This window comes from Balaenoptera acutorostrata, chromosome 4 (assembly GCF_949987535.1).
Source record: "Balaenoptera acutorostrata chromosome 4, mBalAcu1.1, whole genome shotgun sequence".
Lineage (NCBI taxonomy): Eukaryota > Metazoa > Chordata > Mammalia > Artiodactyla > Balaenopteridae > Balaenoptera > Balaenoptera acutorostrata.
In genome coordinates this window covers 52,348,673-52,371,829 of record NC_080067.1, presented here as the reverse complement: position 1 = coordinate 52,371,829, position 23,157 = coordinate 52,348,673, and the positions used below count along the sequence as shown (strand labels likewise).

General features: G+C 38.6%; 1 protein-coding gene across 2 annotated transcripts in view; it reads right to left on the bottom strand.

Annotated features, from left to right (window-relative positions):
- The window catches only part of SERPINI1 (serpin family I member 1), a 67,740-nt gene that overhangs the window by 26,337 nt on the left and 18,246 nt on the right, over window positions 1-23,157 (bottom strand). For both annotated transcript variants that reach the window (XM_007197548.3, XM_007197549.2), the window contains exon 2: window positions 455-722. In XM_007197548.3, coding sequence (XP_007197610.1) covers window positions 455-704 — 250 coding nt within the window. In that variant the 5' untranslated portion in view covers window positions 705-722. The remainder of the gene's footprint in view (window positions 1-454; window positions 723-23,157) is intronic.

Genomic DNA, 23,157 nt, shown 5'->3' with positions numbered 1-23,157 from the left:
ATTAAAAAAAATTCTTGGATGCCATTTAAATAATGAAGGTACTGTTGATTTTAAGTAAAAATTTCTGATATTCTTAGAGAATAATGGTTTTTTTATAGCACTCATCACAGTTATTATTTCTCATTTATTTATGTGATAATTGATTAATATATGCCTCTCCCTCTAAACTGGAAACTCCAACAGAGCAAGAACCATGTTTGCTTTTGTTTATCACAGTGAGGTTTATTTAAACAATGATAATAAAAGATACAATTTCCTTACATTAACTCAGCCAGGGATACAGCTAGGAACTAAGAACTTTCTTGCGTTTCCTAATGGTTCTCTTACCCATATCACCTCAGTGAGACCTCTTTCTTACTGTTTGTAAATACTGCTGCCTCAGGCATAAGGCAACATAACTGAGTTGAATGTTAATGTCAAACCATCTTGAGAAATTAAATCTAAGCACACTTACCATTTTTCAGGCTATCATATCCCATTGAATGACGGATTTCTTTCAGGGTAGACCCTTGGGCCCCAAGTTCCATCATTCCCATTGCAAGGGTGACACTCAGTGGAGAGAAGAGAATATTTTCATCTTCTCCAGTGGCTCGAAGATGGTTATACATATTCACTGACAACTCAGCAATGGTTTCATCAGTGAAAGTGGTCCCTAACGCCAAACTTTGCAGAACCAGCAAAGAGAAGAGTCCAAGGAAAGCCATGTTGGAATAGTTTCAAGCCTGGAGAACAATATTTTACATATTAATTATTAATTACCTCAGAGAAATGGAGTGAAAGGTAAAAAAAAATAATAATTTCATGGCAAAGTTGTAAGTAAACCAAAAGTTTTTAAACATATGGAGTGTTACTGTCTCTATAACAAAAAGCCCATTAAAGGATTTGTTGGAAGATCCTATTAAGTCAATTAATAGTCAAATGAGCGAATAACACTGCTAAGTCCTGAGGATACTCCCAAGAACAAGATAGCCCTGGTCTCACCTTCATGGGGCTGAGTATATATAGATATATATTCAACAATGTTTGGTGAGGCTAATTTATCAATTTTCATAGCCTTATCATGCATATTTCAGTCATGACTTTGAAACAATTCACTCTAGCGTACACTAAACTACACAGGTGCAGGACAATTAAAATGAAAACCAAAAGGTATTCACAGGGTTTAAGAAGAATTAGTGAAGTTAGGCATTTGAAAATGCTCCTTTACCCATTTACTACAATTTATGAAATTAATGTACCATGCAACTGGGTTACCAACTAGTGGGGAGAGATCACACACACACCTGCCGGGAGCCCCAGTTTATTCATCCCAGGCTGCAGAACCCACAGGAAGTGGTAACCCAGAGAAAAAGCAGATTCGGCACATCCTTGTGTGGTTTTCCTTATTTATTTGTTCCCTAGCAGGCTGCTGCCCTCAGTGACCATCTCTGCGCAGGGAGACGCCTCCCTCTTACAACAATGTCCTTTCATTCTTAGACTTATGTGACCATTTCAGCTTACACCAATACTCCAGTGATTTTATTTAAATGACTGTTTCTAAATAGCAAGCTCATCTGGTACTTGAACCATTTTCTCTTGGGAAGAGAAAGCAGTGTCAGTGCCCAGATATCTCAGAATAATATTCCTGCCTTTTGGCACACGGGCATTCCACACGCTCTGTCTCCCCACAAACAGTCTGACTGGCACACACTGGGGACAGGATTCCCTCTTTCCTCGTATTCTCACACTTTGTCACTCTAGGCATCTGAAAGGTAAACTGCCGATTCAAACAGTTAAGTAGCTTCCTTGTTCTTGATCTTTAAAAAAAAAAACCATCATTAAAACAACAGGTAAATGGGCATCATCAGAAAATCTACAAACAACAAATGCTGGAGAGGGTGTGGAGAAAAGGGAACCCTCTTGCACTGTTGGTGGGAATGTAAATTGATACAGCCACTATGGAGAACAGTACTGAGGTTCCTTAAAAAACAAAAATTAGAATAACCATATGACCCAGCAATCCCACTACTGGGCATATACCCAGAGAAAACCATAATTCAAAAAGACACATGGACCCCAGTGTTCATTGCAGCACTATTTACAATAGCCAGGTCATGGAAGCAACCTAAATGCCCATCGACAGACGAATGGATAAAGAAGATGTGGTACATATATACAATGGAATATTACTCAGCCATAAAAAGGAACGAAATTGGGTCATTTGTAGAGACGTGGATGGATCTAGAGACTGTCATACAGAGTGAAGTAAGTCAGAAAGAGAAAAACAAATATCGTATATTAACACATATATGTGGAGCCTAGAAAAATGGTACAGATGAACCAGTTTGCAGGGCAGAAATAGAGACACAGATATAGAGAACAAACGTATGGACATCAAGGGAGGAAAGTGGTTGGGGTGGGGGGAGGTGGGATGAATTGGGAGATTGGGATTGACATGTATACACTAATATGTATAAAATGGATAACTAATAAGAACTGCTGTATAAAAAAAAAATTCAAAAATTCAAAAAAAAAACAACAGGTAAAGTGATACTGAGCAAACACATTTGGAAAATTGTATTTTGTTAGTATGAAGCATTAACAGTCCCCACTACTCAGGTAACAGAGTGCACACATGTTTAACCTAAAAGCAGCGTGTTTCCTACAGGTTTTTGAGTCAGAATGTCCCAATCAGCCCTATAATATTTCTGATTCCAATTTCAGAGGACTTTGCCTGATCACTTTGCAAGTCCTTCACATTTTCGGGTTCAGTTTCAGGTATCAGTTTTTTTTCTGAGAAGTTCCAAGTCCCCCTGTATCCTGCCCCCCACTTTTGTATTAAGGTTTAAATAATTCTTGCTTGTTTAGGAAGGTAAAGCTCAGCCTATATGTAAATATGAACTCTCACAACTCACGCTATGAGGAGGCCGAGAATGGCTCCTGGCGGGAGACAAGTACGTGGCTGCAGAACAGAGTCTGCAGTGCAGGCAGCATCGGGACAGAAGCCAGATGCCAAAGCACAGCTGCCCTGCTGGTCCGCTGGCTTAGGCCATTGACAGGAGGCTGCTGTGACATTCTCTTCCTCTGTCCTCTCCAGGGAACGTGAAGTGGAAGAGATGAGTTTTCTCTCTCTCTCTAGTTTCAGAGGGAAGAAATAGAGCACGTGCTCTTCTAAGTTGAAAGAGAACTTAAAACATATCCAGTATTTAATACTTAAGATGTAATAATAGTGTTTAGGGGAACTCTGAAATCCAAGCCCCTGATCTTCATCATGACACTATCGTGCTATCTGACATGCCATCTTCACTCTACCAAGCAAAGACCCATCGCTTTCACTTAATGTTATCTAGTACAAGACCAAGAAATTAAACTCACTGTATGATAGTAGTATCTGTCATTCAATAACACAACTATTGTGAAACCGCTGCATTTAACGTGAGGATTACATTTTAAGCTAATAAAAAGGTTTCATTCATATAAAACAAAAACCTATTGCCAACCAATAAGCATCTCAGGAAGTAAGGCCAAGTCTATTGTGTTTGTAGGCGTTTTTATTTATGTATGTACCATGAGATAATAATAATAGCTGGCATATGATGTATGACCTGTGACAAGTCGTGTGCATTCTTTCAGTCTTGGCGCCATTCATGAAATGAAGATACCAATCCCTACTCTGCACAATTATTAAAGAAATAAAGGAGATAGTGTGTGTGTCTGAAGCACTCATTTTAAGCTACAGGTTATCCTAATAAAGGACATTATCATTAAAAAATATGTTTCCTAGGTTTGTATACTTGCTAAGTCAAGCAAGAGGCTATAGAGTCAAAATGAGTATTTTATGATTCCTGTTGGCCCATGGAATGTAGCACCATTACCCATTCACTCAGCCAAGACTGATAGAGGTATCATGAAGATCCCAAAATTTATAAGGACAGGCTCTTGTCTTTAGGGAACTTACATCATTGTGCAGCAGGGCATGATCCATTACAGTGGTTCTTATCTTTTTAAGAAAAGAGATACTTTTAAGAATCAGGTGAAGGGTAAATCATCTCCTCAAGAAATGCACACATGTGGAACAGAACATTACATTCACTGGCCAGGATATTTGCTGGCCTCGGGTTAGGAACCCCTGGTCTACAGCAGATGGTCCAATGCAGAAAGAAGAAGTGTTTGATGGACCCACAGCTCTGCAACATTGCCTTACTGGGGGAAAGAGATGTCAAAACCACTCATGTCTCTTCAAGCTTCTAGAGGATTCCTGGAAAGAACACCCGTATGTTTGTGAGACAGGGCTCTTCCCAAGGTAGTGAGCGGACACTGAGTCATACTGGGAAACTCCTTAATAAAGATTTAAAGAACTCTGCTCTGGAAACACACATTTGATCTATGGTTAAGTGATCTTTCCTTCTTTCGAAGGCAAGATTTACAATGTGCAAGCAAAATGACCTCTGCCAGTCTGATCCAGCCTTTTTTTTTTTTTTTTTTAAATGTCTATTCAGGTCCTTTGCCCATTTTTTAATAGAGTTATTATTATTTGCTATGTTTTTAAATTTATTTATTTAATTTTGGCTGTGTTGGGTCTTCGTTTCTGTGCGAGGGTTTTCTCTAGTTGCGGCGAGCGGGGGCCACTCTTCATCGCGGTGCGCGGGCCTCTCACTGTCGCGGCCTCTCTTGTTGCGGAGCACAGGCTCCAGACGCTCAGGCTCAGTAGTTGTGGCTCATGGGCCCAGTTGCTCCGTGGCACGTGGGATCCTCCCAGACCAGGGCTTGAACCCGTGTCCCCTGCATTGGCAGGCAGACTCTCAACCACTGCGCCACCAGGGAAGCCCTGATCCAGCCTTTTTGATCCCACATACACCACCCCTGTCCCTGGCCCCCTTCACCTCTGCTGCCCCAGACTCCTCCTTATGAGTGTTTTTTTGTTTTGTTTTTTTCAGAGGAGAGGGGAAGATTTTCTTTTCCCCTTCTATCTTCTAAGTACAGGTATCCTCCATGGATCTATTCCTGGTGCTCTCCTCTGTAATGTTCTTCTTGCTCCTGCTGGTGAATTTCTCTCAAAACAAAAAGGTACTTCAACTATTATCCCTATTCATACTATTCCCAAATAAGTAAAATTCTAGCTCCGGCTTTATTTTTATCTTCATTTCCGATGTGCATTGCAAATTGATCTTGCGATATCTAGTCTTTTACTCTTGCCAGCACTTTAAATTCAAGGTGGCTCAAATAAGAATCTTTGTCTTATCAATCACACCCACTCTTTTTTATTTCCTTAAAACATCAAAGTCTTTGACTCTTCCCCATCTCTTTTTCCCTTATGTTCAATGAATGTCAACCCTTATTCCATACCGCACCCCTGACACTTCTCCTAGCCATCGTCCATGGCCATTGCATTCCCAAGGACTCCATCAATGATTCTCAGCCATTCTCTGAAATCCAACATTTGCATATCCTCCAGATGAACTGTCTTGATGTGCTGTTATGAACAGATATTCTTATATGTACAAAACCTTAGGCTTGCCCTTATGCCTGGAGACTAAAGCCCCAAATCTTGAACATAACCCACTGCACTGTGTTCCAGCATTTCTTTCTACCCACTACTCTCCTTCCTGGATCCTGCAGTTCTAGCCAGAATCCCTTTTGCAATACATATCCCAGAATTTCCCTCTCCTGTTGCTGGCTTGTGGAGTTTTCCTTCTGGAACTGCTTCAACCTGGTTCCATATGTTCAAATCCCAACCACTCCTCAAGGATCTGCTCCACTTCCTTTTCTTTTATGAATACCCTCCTAGTTCTTCAGTTAAAACAACTATTTCCCCCTTTTTTGAAATCTTGGCATATTTTATCTCTACCTCTCCAATAGCATGTACTACTGTTTCTTTCTATTACAGATAATTCTGTACATGTGTCATCTCGTCTCCTAAGCTTTTTGAAGGCACAAATGGAAGTGCATTCATTTTTTTTTTAAATTAATTAATTTATTTATTTTGGGCTGCATTGGGTCTTTGTTGCTGTGCACGGGCTTTCTCTAGTTGTGGTGAGTGGGGGCTACTCTTCATTGCAGTGCGCGGGCTTCTCATTGCGGTGGCTTCTCTTGTTTCGGAGCACAGGCTCTAGGAGTGCAGGCTCAGTAGTTGTGGCATGTGGGCTCAGTAGTTGTGGCTCGTGGGCTCTAGAGCACAGGCTCAGTAGTTGTGGTGCACAGGCTTAGTTGCTCCACTGCATGTGGGATCTTCCCGGACCAGGGCTCAAACCCGTGTCCCTGCATTGGCAGGCGGATTCTTAACCACTGCACCACCAGGGAAGCCCCTGCATTCATCTTTTATATCTTAGGATACGTAATGCATTACACATACTAGGTGCCCAATAAATATTTGTTGAATGAATACAGCATGAGATATAAAGGCCCACACAACTGCATTAGAAGGAACTGCAAGAGGGGCTGCTGCTTCTAAATTCTCCAGGCTAATTTAATTTGAGCCCACAGGTAGTAGCTCATTTCCATTTTTTATTCCCTTGATAAAGTGTTTCCTTATTGAGTATGAGACTGTCTTTCCAGCCTGACAAAGTGGCACTGTCACCAATGTTGGCATAATGCAATGGCTGGACATGGGATGCATTAACAAACAAGTATACCACCTTGAAAAATTGCAAAAGGTGATACCCAAATGTTACTGTATTAACATTCATCTACAAAATGCCAGGGCCCCACCATTAATCATAATAATCAACGCATTCTAAAATATGTTACTCTCACATGGAGCATTACTTTGTAGATCCATTACTTTCAAGCTACTGAATAAAATGCCTTTACATAAAAGCAAGTGGCTGCAGTACCAGACTAGTAGTAGACTGTGTTGTTGTGCTAGAAAAGGCAAAGGCAGCTGAGCTGTGAATAAACCACATTCATTCTTGCAATTCTCCTCCCATTGCCAGTAGTAAGGTAGGTTATGGGCACGTGTATGTGAGTATCCTGCTTCAGAAAACACTTCATTGAAACAGGTCAGAGAACTAAATCTTCTGGTAATCGAGGTATGAGGAATCACAGAACTAAAGCTAGAACAATAAAAAAAGATAGTTTTTTTTAACTTCCTTAGTTAGTCTGATTTATAGAGAGGCTGATTATTCATATATGAAACATTTCTTTTTAGATAACCCAATTAATTGAAATTTTTAAAGAACGGTTTCATAATTTTGAGTTGAGAAAACAAGGGAGGTGCTCTTTAGAAGGTGAGACGAATAGCTGAAGAAGGTCCTTTCTTCAGCAAGAAACAGCCATGGGAAATAACTAAGGAGAAATGCCTAATGAAAAGAACACTGTCTTGAAGCCCTCTGGCCTATTAATTCTCAGATTTTTGCATGTAAAGGACTAGTAATTTTTTAAATGAGTGAACCGATATAGGGTTGCTAAATTTTTATTTTACCAAGTAAATATATTGGGATGGGGGCAAAAAAAATTAACAAGAATAATGACTCTTACAATCACATGAAAGAATGAACACATCGATCACATGAAAGATTGAACACATCAATCACATAAAAGAGTGAACGTTTCAACATGAAAATAAGACAGTCATTTAAAGTGGATATATTTGAATTCATGAAGGTTTTTTTTTTTTTTTTTTCCCTCATGGGTAGGCACTGAGTGTTTGGAAATCACTACTCTAATTTTGGTTAGTAGTAGCTCACTTGATGAAATTTGGAACAAGTTGAAGTTTCCAGGTCTGTGTTTCCTGATTTATTAAGAGAAAGTGTTAACCTAGATCAGCAGCAATGAAGCTGGGAAATTTTTCAAAGAACTTGTCACATATAATAAAAAAAATCGTTACCTTGTGAAACAATATGTATTTAAGCAACCTATAATTTAGCAAATTTCCTCAACTGTAACATGCACGGTGTTCCTCTCCACCCCCAATTTTACCTTTTCTGAAATTGGAGTAAGTCTTATAATCAATGTCCAGCTGGTCCTCAGACAGAGAGGCAAATTGTGAGACTGTTCCCATTGCCTGTATAAGTGTCATAGCCTGAAAAAGTGTGAATTTTAGGCTATTTGTCTATCCTTATTCTCTCAGCTGACTTATTTCCACTGATGCTGGCTCCCATAATTAAGTTTTTTGCTTCAACTTGGATCTAGAATTATCAGGACCATACTATGATGGCAGTACTTAAAAGAAAGAGGACCACACACAGGGACGAGAACAGAAAGGAGAATGTAACCTACTGTAAGTGATGCAAGCATTCATCACTAGAGAAATGAACCAACTGATTTTCTTGTAAAACAAAAACCAGATTTTTTCTAAAGCACCCAAGAACAGAAGACACATGTAAGAGTTAATTTGCATTAGTAGATAAATCTTTTGTCCTTGGGATATATACAAAGAACTGTCTGTTGGATCCCAAGCAGTACAATTAAAGGCAGAAGAATTTGCCAGATTTCTCAGGATAAATCATAGTGTTTTCAAAGCAAGAAAAGGTGAATTACCTATGCATGCTTTGTGAAGGACTATTGTTCAGGTGCTAAGCTGTCAAAAGCTTGCTGTTAACTTTCAAAATTAGCTGTATACGTACATGGGGATGGACTAATCAAAGAATCAAATGGAAGTGTAGAGAACACATCACTATTCTTTGAAATGCCTTAAGATTACATTTTCAATCACAACAGCACTAAAAAGTTTTGATCAGAAAATACATTATGAAAAGTATAATGTCATATGCATGATAAATGATGGCCCAATGTAATTCAGAAGAATGATAAGAAGACTCAGATTTAAACTCTGATTATTAAGGGAATAATATGCTATGGTATGAATAAATATATTCCATTGTGCTATTTTTAAAAAGAAGTGTACATTTTTTTCCTTTTAAAATGTTCTTTGTCCTAAAAAAGGTGTTATTAAATTGAGATGTGTCTGAAAGCCAAGAGGTCAGAAACAAGGAAATAAGAGAAACAAAGAGGTTTAATTCTGTAATTGCAACATCTATGAGATTTTGATGTAAATGATTTAATCTTCTCATCTTTTTCTTTCTTTTGCTTCTCCCTTCAGCTATTCAGCCCACTGTGACCCTTTTCAGTAGTCTCTTAACTTAGAGTTTTCAATAAGATACATCTTTATGTTCTTTTTCCTGTTCTATTGAATCAAGCAAAAAAGAAAGCTCATCAAGTATCTCTCAAACAAGGAGAAAATGGCCAGGCAAATCAGAGGAGCAGAACTAGGGAGAGAGTAAGCTATAAAGATTTCTACCCTAAAACAATTATAAAAGGCTTGGAAATGGACCAAGATGATTACTGGGCACCTTCAATGAAAAACTATACATTACCTAGAAATACCCTTCCAAGTTATCTGACTATGGGTTTGGGCCCTTCATAGCCTTTGAACAATTTTACAATTCTCTAAATCGCAGAGAATTGATAGTGACGCAAATGTCTATAAAAATGCACAGTGTACCTGGATGGTGGGATGCAACTGATTATTGTCCTGTGGATATTGACCAGTTTTGCACCTATTAAGCAAACATATTTCAGTATTCCTGACAGACTTACGTATTCATCTGCTTTCTGGAGTCTCTCGTGAATTGTTTGTAACATCTTACTGGATCTCTCACTAATTAATGAGCTAAATAGAATCTTTGACATCTGTTCATTTTATATTTGTATTAAAATCAAGCCTATAACCTTTAAAAAAATAATTTTCCTTTAATATTTTAAATCAAAGTTAGAAAATTTTCTTTTAAAAAATGTTTATTTTCATGGGATGCCCCAATAATCAGAATAGGAAAGAACTGCAATATTAGCCTTTTCTTAATCACTGAATATTCCTTAATTACTGGTTGAATTAGTATTGTACCAGTGGTATCCCAAAGTGATTTGGTAGAATTCTGTGGCTTGGAATTACTGATCATATAGCAGCCAGCAGCGAGCTGGCTCTGCTATAGGTTTAAAGCTCTTGAGTATTTTGCATGCATCCAAGAGGTAGATTAGGGCTGGAAGAGTCTATGGCGGGCTGCTCATTTAGGGACTAACTAGTCCTAGGAATGTGCAGAAATAATCAAAGGAAGCTATGGTGCCAAAACTTCGCAGAATTTATAAAGTGCTTTGGTATATATTAATATAATTAATATATAGTCCTCAGGCTAATTGGAATGAAAATGAACAGTAACTGAGAAGATTGCCTTTCTTTGGCAGCACCGAAGGCTTCCAAGGAGTTTTTGAGCTTTCCCAGTAACCTCCCTGGGCCACATCATCTACCTGGTAGGAGATAGGGGCTATAAACCTTCAAGAATATTTCACAACAAAAACAGCCTCTTGGGAAATTGTTTTGACTCAATAAATAAATGCTGGATAAATAAATCTCTGGCCAAAACTTTTCCTACCTTAGGCCATAAGAAATTCCTAAAATTAAAATCCAAAATACTTGATTACTCTGTATCCTTCGGAAAGTTCGAAAAATGTGGTCCAACAGAACTCTCTGCGATGATAAAAATATTACGTATGTGTTCTTGTCCATAAGGTAGCCATTTGACACTAGTAATTATTGGGTTTTGTAATGTGACTAATGCAACTGAGGAACAAGAATTTTACTTTTATTAAATTTTAATTAATTTAAACAGCCACATGTGGCTAGTGGTTACCATATTTGAAAGTACAGAGCTAGAAGCAGGCTAAACAGATTTAGTCTTCAATAACATTGATTCCTGACCATAATACAAGTGTTTGAATCAAAAACAGAAAATTAGTAGCGTGAACCTCACAAAACACATCTCTTTTTAAAAACATACTCTGTTTCTTTGAGAGATCTGAACTGATAAGGAGGCTCCTTTTGGAATTCCAAAGGCATTTGGTTACTGCTGGTGACTACTGAGGAAAACAAAGTCAATGCCAGCAAGAACCAGTGAGCTGGCAGGTCCTTAGCCCTCCTGGAACTATGATTTGGGCTCTCCGTTAAATGGTAATGATTCTGCTTGGCACAACTGGGGGAGACTTCGTACTGGCCAGTGAATGACTTCCTTTGGAATATACTGCCGGGAAAGCTAAACAAGTGACACACAAGCCCTTAGGCAAAATTCAGTGAACAGTTTCAGAGAGACAGGTTAAAAAGTCATCATCTATCAAGGTCATGCATGGCCCAAGGCCATTTTGGAACTAAGCCATACATTAATGGTCTTAGCTTACCCATTAATGTTTTAAGAAATGCCTCTGCTTGCTCTCTTCCCTGGCCTGAAGGTTTAGCTGTTTACAAGATTGTACGTTTCTGCTGGAAACACCTTGTCCAGCCGCTCATTTTATAAACGAGGAAGGGAAGTCATTTATACAGAACATCTTGTACACAAAGGATATTTAATGAGCTACTACGGATGTTTAAAAAAAAGACAAAAACTTCAAATGTGAATACAGAATTTCATTCACTCGTACAATAAATATTTGTCCTTGACAACTAGTTACTAGGGATGTAGAGGAGAACAGGGTGACACAAGAGATGCCTTTGGGGTGTTTTCCTTCACGTGTTAGGTCTACATTGTTCAAAGAGATATTCAGCTTTTATCCAGAGCTTCAAAAATATTCGATTTTCTAATTTTTCAATATTAAAATGTTGCTTGTGTAATAAAGTTTTTAAAAGTTGGATGTGTCCCTAAAAATCTAAAAATACCCAGATGTAAGGTTGCTTCTCAATTATTTTGCCAGTGGAGGGAGTAGTAGCCTGACTCATCTTGCAGTCATTCACTAACACTTGAGTACACCCTGAAAGGCTGAGAAATGAGGTAAAATATCCAGAGAAGTTATTTGGTGCACCAACCTAAAGAAAAAATTCTCACAGAAAGACTTTCAGAGCACTCAAAGCCAGTTTTAAACTTGTCTTGATAATTACAGTCAGAAGTGTAAATACACTATTGTAATGTGATGATATCCTAACAGAGGACAGTAGTGGTTAGGGCTCCTGGCCAGACACACCAAAGTATACCAGATACTAGGTATTTATATTTGTATTTTTATTAAATTATATTTGGGTTATAATTACAGTGTTTCTGTTTCTCCTTCCTCCTTTCCTCCCTTCCTCCCTTTCTTTCTTCCTTCCTTCCCTCCTCCCTCCCTCCCTCCCTCCCTTCTTCCCTTCCTCCTTCCCTCCCTCCCTCCCTCCCTCTCTCTTTCTTTCTTTTCCTTCTTTCTTTCCTTTTCAGATTCTCTGTCTCTCCCCACTATAATGCAGCCCTCACGGCTGTTGTTATTTTGCTCCTTTAGCTTTACCCTCTTGCCTTATTTTATAAGATTGTGTGTGAGGGTGTGGGGACATCTAAACTCTCCTGAGGCGAAATGCATAGGGTCACTTTGCCTCAGTGTCTGTTAAGGCCACACAAATATACTTCCTTATCTTGGCTAATAACTATAACATTACCAAGATCTGCTTGCTCTTTTAGTAAGACGGTTTAGGCTCATGGGATTCTGACACCAAGGTGAATAAGGAAGGATATTAGTATTATATTGAATCCTGTGAAATTGCCATTTTTGTAAGTCAAAGTGGTCAGATATCAGCAACTTCATATGCTTCAACCTACTCCTTACTGAGCATCTATTGTGTGCCAGGCTGAAGATTGGAACATTCATAGGCTGCTTTGTTACTTAATATTTCATACAGTTGCTTCACTGTTTTGAGAGGTCACAATATCTCATATTTTAAAAATGCATCCTATTTAAGAAATCTGGAAAAAAATATTATGATTCTGTCTTAGAATTCTTTTCTCTTCACCTTGTGCTAGAAATGCTAGAAACTGACAGAAGGAACTCTCCAACTGATACAAAACACCAACCTTAGTTAAGTGTCTCTTTCTTTAAAAGAAAAAATACAAAATCCTCATGGCTCATACTTTCTGTACCCTGTGGAAATTAGTTACATACATTCCTTTTTAAATGGCCTCTTGCTGGACTACAGACTGTGGGGAAAGTGAAAGCGAGAAAGAACATGTCAAAAAATAATTTCACTACTTTGTTTTTTAATACTCTTATAAACTTAAAATACAAAATTTTCCTGATATTGACTAACATTGTCTTAATGCTGCTTGAAAATATCCACCTGTTAACTCTATTTATAAACCTGCCACACTGTAATAGGGGATTTCTAACAGTACTTTGGTTTCCTCTTCCTGTTCATCACTGTGAATGACTGAAAAAGCAACTTGTAATTTTTATTGCTGATTGTGGGCAAACAAGTAAAACATAAGTATGTAGATATAAAGGGCTCTATGAAAGTATTCTAGTACACTTCCCTGTGATTTTCAGAAAAATATTTACAATATAGTAACAGCTTTAGGAAGTGTGTAGAAAGATGAATCAAGGAAATCAGCCAATGTAAATGTTGTATAGACAAAAAAATAAAATAAAAATAAAAATAAAGGGAGCTAGTGTACTTCTTCTCCACAAGGCAGAGTTAAACTACTGCAAATGGTAATCAACCTCTCTTATATTCAGAGCTCTGTAGAGATATAGGTTTAATTCGTTTCTTCTGAATGTCTTCCAAGTTTAATAGTCCTCACTGATAGGAAATGGTCCCCATCAATCTCCTTGCATAGCAGCTTAAGGCTTTTCCCATTATTGGACAGGTAAGATGGGAAGGATTTCTCATGGGTCTTATATCGTGAGCACCAGCGCTCACTGCCCTGACCTGTTAGGGTGCAGCTCTCTTCCTCTGAGTTAACTACTGAAGGATCCAGAAGAGTCTGGTGAAATGCAGGCAAGGATACTGGCTTTTCGCTTTGTTAACTTGTGGGCTGCCTCTTACATGTCTTAAGCATTGTCGAAAGTTAAAGCTAGTTGTGTCAGAGAAATTTCAGAGTGTATTTTTATGACTCCAAGATATGTGTCAGAGTCTATCTTGCAGATGAGACTTGTCTATAAATAAATTGGAATAAAATGAAATCGCTCTCTCAACGTAGCTTTTTTAAAAAATTCACATAATTGGCCTTGCAAAGAATGACTGAATGATGGGCATCCTGAGCCTCGTAGATTTTACACTGTAACAGAGCTTTAGAACTATAATTTTAAATATACAGTTTTATAGTCCCAGTGAGAAAAACAATGAGAGGCAAAGCTCAACTTGAGACAAGTGCATGGGAGGCCACCCAAATAGAATGGGATATGTTGCCTGCTTTCTCACTTCTAGGATTGCTTGAGAGTCTACATATGACTGGTTAGGAGCTTGAAGACTAGGTTCAAGCTAATAAAGTTCAAGAATATGATCGGAATTTTTTTTTTAATTTATTTTTTATTTATTTATGGCTGTGTTGGGTCTTCGTTTCTGTGCGAGGGCTTTCTCTAGTTGCAGCAAGTGGGGGCCACTCCTCATCGCGGTGCGCGGGCCTCTCACTGTCGCGGCCTCTCTTGTTGTGGAGCACAGGCTCCAGACGCACAGGCTCAGTAATTGTGGCTCACGGGCCCAGTTGCTCCGCGGCATGTGGGATCTTCCCAGACCAGGGCTTGAACCCGTGTCCCCTGCATTGGCAGGCAGATTCTCAACCACTGCGCCACCAGGGAAGCCCGTGATTGGAATATTTAAGTTTCCAAATGAAAAGGAAAATTATTCCCATAAAATATATCCTTTGACCTCAATTTTCTCCCCAGGGACCAATTAATTCATGGAATTCTAGAGCTGAAATAATAACATCATGGACCAGGCATCTGGACATAATACAAATTATTGCTAATCCTCATAACAAGCTGGAAGGTAGGTGAAGGTAACCCCGTTTTGTAGATTAAGAAACTGAAACCCAGTAAGTTTAAGATATTTTTACCATGTTCATAAGTTTACTAAGGAATAGAAAAGGGATCTGAACTTTTGCCTGAAGGCTTCAAATCCCTTGCTAATTTTACTGTGTCATGCTGCCCTTGTTGGGCAGGAATTCCCTCTACAAGACTGACTCTGCTTGAATTCTGTGTGCCAAATAATGCTACAACAGGCTTTAAACATAACGTATGTTAATTGGGATCTTAACCTGTTATATAATACATTACAATACTTAAATTTTTTAAGCTAAAAAAAATTAAATAGGTAAAACATTCACAGAGTACAAACTCAAAAGGTATGAAGAGCCATATAGTGAAGATTCTCTTTCCCACACTCTATTGTCCCTTAGTCAGCCAATTTCTCCTGGTGGAACCAACCAATGTTATCTTCCAGAAATATCTTATGTATATTCAGTATGTATATTTCCCATTTTCCTACGGAAATAATAACATAATATACACACGCTGGTTTGCAACTTAATTTTTTCATTTAGCAACATATCTTGGAAAATATTTCCCATCATTACATAAAGAACTTCCTAATTTTTTCTTTTACCAGCTTCAAAGCATTTCACTGCATGGGCATGTTATAATTTACTTAATTAGTCTTCTACCAATGGGAATTTAGATTATTGCAATCTTTTGCTATTACAAATAATGAGGCAATGAGTAATTTCAGAAATACATCATTTCACAGGTGTGCAATTATCTCTGCAGGATAAATTCCTAGAAGTTAAGTTGCTAGGTCACAAGACACATGTACTCATAATTTTGATAAATGTTGCTAAACTACTCTTCTTAGAGATAATATCATTAAAAATCCTAGGAATATGCTCATAAAGAATCAAGGAAGGTATACCCTAAAGAAAAACTGAAACGTCGCTGAGAAATAGACAAAAAAAGAATAGAATATTTAATCTGCTACGTGGTATTCTTCCTAAAATAAGGACAGATGAACATGTTAAACAACACCGTGGGGGTGTAATTGACAAGATCCTGATGGCGGGGAAACTCCACAGGACAACTGATTCAGTTTCAACAAATAAAATGTAGAAATGAAGGGCAGTGGGAGGCAGGGAGGCAGATGGCTTTAAAAAGATTTAGACAACTAGAGAAAGCCCGCACGCAGCAACGAAGACCCAACACAGACAAAAATAAAATAAATAAAATAAATTCTTAAAAAATAAATAAAAAATAAGGTTTATGTAGAAAAAATTAGAAAGCAGGAACAGCAAGAAAAACTCTTGAGGAAAAAAGAACAGTGATAAGACACTAAAATGTAATAAAAAGCTATAATAATTAGAATAGGGATGGTGAGAAATATAATTTGGTATATGATAGAGCTTAGCATGTCAAATAAGTGGGGTAAGAGAGATTATTCAGTAAGTGATAACTGGTGTTAGGAGAACAGAATATCCAGGTATTAAAAAATAAAGAAGATGAATATTCTAATTTATTATTTTGAATCAAGATAAGTTCCAGATGGACCAAACTTTAAAAGTGAAAACTGAAACTTGAAAATTCCAGGGAGAAATCATGGAAATTTTAAAATATACATTCATAAGTAAATATATATATATATATATATGCATACATATGGTTCATATGTACATATGTATACATTATATATGTATAGGTTGCATATATTTATATTGTACTATGTATAATTTGTATACTTTATACATATATATAAATATATATATATTATACACACATGTATTATACACAAAGTGTTGAAATGGAGAAGGCCTAAGTGTGACAAAGACCTAGGAGCCATTAAAGAAAAGATTAATAAATTTTACTAAATAAAGATAAAAATCTGCACAGCAAAAGCCATATGAGAAAAGTCAAAAGACAAGTGACAAACTGAAAAATCTTAAACTACAGACTAAGGCATGGGTCCCCAACCCCCGTCCACAGCTTGTTAGGAACCAGGCCACACAGCAGGAGGTGAGCAGCGGGTGAGCAAGCGAAGCTTCATCTGCCCTCCCCATCGCTCCCCATCGCTCACATTACCGCCTCAACCATACCCCACAATGTCTGTGGAAAAATTGTCTTCCACGAAATCAGTCCCTGGTGCCCAAAAGGTTGGGCACCGCTGGACTAAGGGATAAGTTCTCTGTTCTATACAAGACCTCTATAAATCAATAAACCCAACAAAAATCCTATAGAAAAATAGGCAAAGGATATGAATAGACATTTTACCAAAAGAATGTTAAAAAGCTCTTAAACACATAAAAATATGGTCAAACTTACTTATCAGATTGATAAAAGTAATATTAAGGCCTAAACTATGCAGATATAACAATAAGGCCTTAAAGTCTTAGGACCACTTACTACAGGCACATTTCTTATGAAGATCAGGGTATTAATGTAGTGCCCAGTGTTAGATATTCATGATGATGACCTTGAACCATCTCAAAAATATTAACTTATTCTGTTTGGTAGATTCTGGAGGGATACAAATAACATACAGTTAGGCAAACTACCATAAGGCATCTGAAACAAAATACTGGGATATTTACTAGGGTACATTTCAATTGTCTTTTTCTAGACACACAGGAAAACAAAATCTTCCTTGGACACAGCTAACTATGATATTACTGTAGGTTAAAAGACAAATAATAGGGAGTTCCTTGGTGACCTAGTGGTTAGGATTCTGGGCATTCACTGCTGTGGCCCGGGTTCAATCCCTGGTGGGGGAACTGAGATCCCGCAAGTCACGAGAAGAAGCCAAAAAAAAAAAAAAAGACAAATAATAAATCATCATTGGTGTGCTTTTGTTTTTAACCCACAAGTCAGATTTTCCAGGCTTCAATCAATCTGAATTGAGTAATATCTAACTTACCTTAAGATTATTTACAAAGGAATAGTTTTGTGGGTTTATGACCTTATTGTAGAACATGGCCACATGTCATATATCAAAATTACTTGCCTTAGCATAATTATGTCAACGGAGTGAAATTATGTTCACGTTTGAATCTGCAAGGCTTAATCATGGCAGCAGTCAGCACCCTGTTGATGGCTTTCCTTAGTGTCTGGGGCAGGAAGGCTCTCGGAGGTCAATATTCTTTTTGGTTGTGGCTCTCTTTGCTATTCTGTAATTTTTAGCCATGTAAATGGATGGCATTTTAAAACTCTGTGTTTTTTGCAATAAAGCTACTAGGCAACAAAAGGTGTCCTCAGGGGGGTGAGTTATTTTAAGATTGAGACTCTAGTATGATTGGATAGTGTGTGTGTAGCCTCTAAGGATAATTAATATCATTAATGTGAGGCAAAAGTCCTGGAATAAACGGCTTCTAGGAGAGCATAATTTATTCAGAATGACATGACTTTAAAATGTTTTTATTATTACCTGTTATTAAAGAGAAAGATGATAAAGCTATTTCTTTAAATCAGTACTTCTCAGGGTGTGGTCTGCATCAGAATTTCCTAGGATGAGGTGAAAATGCAGGTTGGAGGCCACGTCACCAAACTCTTGAATCAGAAATTCTAGACACGGGCCTCCGTTGCCTGTATTTTTAAGAGATATTTCAGGATACAATCAAGTGTGAAAACCAAGTTAGTAGGATACCAACTAGGATATACCTGTCAGTAAAACTGAGGTTAAAACAAGGCAGTGGTGGCGTGAGAGGAACACTGTTTACATTTGTTTCTAGGACTATTGTTTAATATCTATCTCCTCCCTAGACTGCAAGCTCCACGAATTACATCTGTCTCACTCAGAACTGGCTGGACTTAGCCCATTGCTTGGTCTAAGACTGTCCTCAACATTTGCTGAGTGAATGATTTAAGTATATTGTGCCCACTTACAGGTGAGCAAACTGCGACTTGAAGAGGGTAGACAGCCCAACACCACTCAGATGATAGAGATCTGAGTGACAACTCAGATCACTCAGTGATAGCCACTCACTGGCTCCAAACCCAGGCCCCTTCCTTGTCATGGGACATTCAGTGTGGTGGTAGAGGGGACCTATATCAGCTTTGCCGGTTAAACACTCAAATCCTCAAAAACCCCTATAATGGAGTTTATTTAGAAAATAAAAAGTTTTATAGTGTTTTAGAATGTGTTAATATCCTGGAAAAAAAAAAAAACTCAGCATAAGGGGATAAGAGAGTGAGGGAGTGTGAAGGACTATCACAATTTTAAATAAAATGATTAGAGGGCCTTTACTGAACAAGTGATTTTTTGAACAAAGTGTTGAAGGAAGAAGCAAGCCACTGATACCTGGGGTTGGCGGCCAGGGATCAGCAAAAGCAAATGCCTGAGGAATGAGTGTGCCTGTTTAGTCCAAAGATCAGCAAGAAGCCAACACAGATAGAATGGAGAGGGTGAGGAGGAGAGGGGGTGAGACCTGATCAGAGTGAGCTATAGAAGAACGGGAAGAGAGGACTCAGAAACTGAGCAAAGACAACTCTTTGGAAGAACAGAGAAATTGGGCAGCAGCTGGGTGGACAAGGGGTTAGTCAAGAGGGAGTTTTCTTTGGGCTTCCCTGGTGGTGCAGCAGTTAAGAATCCGCCTACCAATGCAGGGGACACGGGTTCGAGCCCCTGGTCAGGGAAGATCCCACATGCCGCGGAGCAACTAAGCCCGTGCACCACAATTACTGAGCCTGCGCTCTAGAGCCCGCGAGCCACAACTACTGAGCCCATGCACCACAACTACTGAAGCCCACATGCTTAGAGTCCCTGCTTCACAACAAGAGAAGCCACCCCAATGAGAAGCCCGCGCACCGCACGGAAGAGTAGCCCCCGCTTGCCACAACTAGAGAAAGCCTGTGCAGCAACGAAGACCCAACAGAGCCAAAAACAAAACAAAAAAAAAAAAAGAGGGAGTTTTCTTTGTTTGTTTAAGGTAGGAGAAAAAACAGGATGCTTGTTTTCTGGTAGTAATGCTCCAGGGGAGAAGGGGGAATTGATGATTCAGGAGAGAAGGGCGTTGCAGGAGTGGGATTGTGAGGTGAGAAGGCTGAGAACCTGTGCACAGGGAGGGGGTGGCCTTAGAAACACAGACAATTCACCTACAGAAACAGGAGAAAAGGTAAAGTATATGGGTACAGAGCTATTAGGTGGGGGCCTGTGGTAGTGGGAGGTTGCACAAGTCTTTTGATGGGTTCCCTTTTCTCCACGAAATAGGATGCAGGTTCATTAGCTGAGAACAAGGCTGGGAGCAGGTGCTAGAGAACCCGCCTTAAGAACATCTTTCACTGCAAATCTACTCATGCATAAGCACCGGACTTGATATTTCTGCTTAAGCATACGGAAATATCTTATGCACATACTTTTGCCAATGCAGCATTACTCATCTTTGGTTAGAATTAGCTTGGGAAGTAAACTGTACAAGTAATGACTTTTGAAAAATGAATTAATACAGACTGAAAACCTTCTTGTCTGCTCCCGTTTGTATTGCAAATATATTCTCTCAAAATTATTTCATGTTCTGAATGTCACTGAGAAATTTAGTAGATCGCTGAGCTACACCGCAGAAGTGGGTTTCCAACCATAATTTAATTGGAAGGGTCATAACTTTCACCATATAGGGCTGCCAGATGTAATCAATGCAGTATAAGTTTGAAGAAGACATTGAGTGTGTCGAAGCACATTTTATAAGCAATGCAAGCTATCATTTATGCAACAGAAATCACTCTAATGTCATGAAATTAGGACATCAGTAGAATATACAAGTGTTAGAGAGTTAATGAAAAACAAGTAATTTTGGTTGAAAGCATACCATTTAAAGACATACATGTCAGATAATAAAGGTATTACTCATCATTCCTCCACCCTACCATATCAATCAAATCTGTAAGGCTGACATGGCTTGAAGTTTTTATGCCAATACAATTGGAAACTGATACAATGGGGAATTTAGTTTTATTAACAGAGAATCTGGGCAAATTCCTCAGCCATAAAGTAGAGGCCCATAAAATTTTCAACCTGGGGCCAATGAATGGTTTAACAAACTGAAATCGGCATTACTGAATTTTCAGCTTGTTATCTCAATTCTTAAAGTCTCAAAGCTCATGCAACTCAGTGGCTAGTCTTGCAATGGATAAACATAACAACACCTGTGATCCCAAAAGTTTATCATTCCGATGTTTGAAGGCAGGCTCAGAACAAAAGATCACAACTGAATAAACCATATAAAAGGCATTGTCTTCTCCCCCTCCAGGTCAGGTTGAAGAGGGTTCTTGTACAAGCAAAGAGTTCATCTGCCCTAATTGTGCATCAGTAGTAGCTATTGTACTAGTATTAAATCTTGCTCAAATGCAGATGCATATATTACATATGCCACCAAAACAACGGCACTCCAAAGCTAAATATCCAAAATTATCCGCCATGCAGGGAATAATCATTGGGTTTTACTCTCCCTGAACTTGGCTACAGTTATTTGCAGAACTGTGATGAATGAATCTTAGAGTTTAATGCCTTAAGTTCCCACAATGTGGAATTCATCCTCCTCATGGACTAATCTAAGCACATGTGTGAAACCAGTGAAGGAAAGGCAAACTCAGACAATTTGAACTGCGTAATGTGTGGCCAGATGAGATAAATTGAAGAGAGATATTTCACTTAAAGGGTTTAGCAGGTTGGGACTTCCCTGGCGGTCCAGTGGTTAAGACTCCACGCTTCCACGGCGGGAGGCATGGGTTTGATCCCTGGTTGGGGAACTAAGATCTCGCGTGCTGTGCAGCCAAAACAACGACAACAAAAAGTAAATAAATCAAAAAATTACAAATTACTGTAATTTAAAAAAAAAAAAAGGAGGGGTTAGCAAGTTAAGGGTTGTAAAGTAGTCAACAGCACGCGCACGCACGCACACACACACACACACACACACACACACACACATACACACTTTGGAGCCAGGCTACCAGAACTGAAGAATCTCCTGTTGCCAGCTGGAGAATTTAAGCGGAGACACTATGTTCAACCCAGGAAGATAGTGTGAGAGGATCGGAGGCCACACTTGTTCTCTGGTCAGTTGCTTTCTGCTGCCCTGGTGCCAGGCAGGCGTATCTTCCCTTGACATCAGTTATCCGGCCACCCTTCTCCAGTAGCATTATAACTTTGGTAAGATCCGACTGATGGCACTGCACAGAGGAACTGTGGAGGCCAGCCAGCTGGACCGCAGAGATACACGGGCAACAAGACTAATTTAAGCTTGCCAGTGAAGCAGAATGCAAGTAAATTCTACAACAATTCCCAAAGCAAAGCTAACGTGAAGAAAATAAAGTTTACTTTTAAACCGCAGTCTGTAAGTGGCCTTTCACTGGTAGATGGGCACTAAATGCTTACAGAGGAGTGAATAAAAGGAACGGTGAGGAGGCTGGGCCTCAAGGCCAGTTCTGTGGTACTCTTGCTGCCATCTTTAGAGGCCAAGTTACCACCCTCCCTGCTCAGAATGATGTCCTTAGCTTTTTCTACCTGGCTAACTTCTACTTCTCTTTCAAAACTCACCTCATGGAAGGTGGCCTCCAAAAAGTAATTTTCATTTCTGTATGCATAGTGCTCAGGGCCGTGCCTTGACTAGAAAATTCTAAATAGATATTTGTTGAATAAAAGAGAGAGAGAACTATATTTATGGAATATGAATGAAAAGAAAATTGGATTAAGTATGAGAAGACTTGAACTTTAGCTCTCATTCCACCACTCACTAGCAGTAAATCTTTTACTCTTGCTGGAACTCTGTTTCCAAGTCTATAAAATGGAAATCATAATGTCTTCTCCTTCTTTGTAAAGTAGCTATGAGAATGAAGCTGCCGTGGTGAGGATCTAACAGAACACATGGCTTTATAATGCGTAGCCTTGGGCAAATCACAGAAATGATGGGTATTTATTTCCTGTGTCAAGGGAGGATCATAAAAACTTCCTTATTTCTTAGCATTTTTTTAAATAAAGAGCCATTCAAATGTTAGAAAATGTTAGAAATTTTTTATTTATTTATTTTTAAGTTTAAATTTTTAAATTTTACTCTTGAAATAATTTTGGACTTAGAAAGAAGTTGAAAAAAGTACGAAGTATTCCCATATACCCCTAGTTTCCCCAAATGTTAATATCTTACTTATAACTGATGCACAATAATCAAAACCAGGAAATTAACATTGATATAATACTATTAACTGATCTATAGACCTTACTCAAATGTTTCCAGTTATTCCATTTATGTCCTTTTCCTGGTCCTGGATTCTATCCAGGTTCTCACCTTGCATTTTGTTGTCATGTCCCCTTAGTATCCTCCAATGTTTAGAAAAGTATCTCATGGGTGGATACATTAAGACAATGCAAATATCCTATTTCTCATTATACTTTTGGCCACTAATTTTAACATCCATGTGTTATTCTTATCTGCAACAATGAACATGGTGTTTGCCAAATGGTGATTTTTTTACTTCTGTCATTCTTTCTAC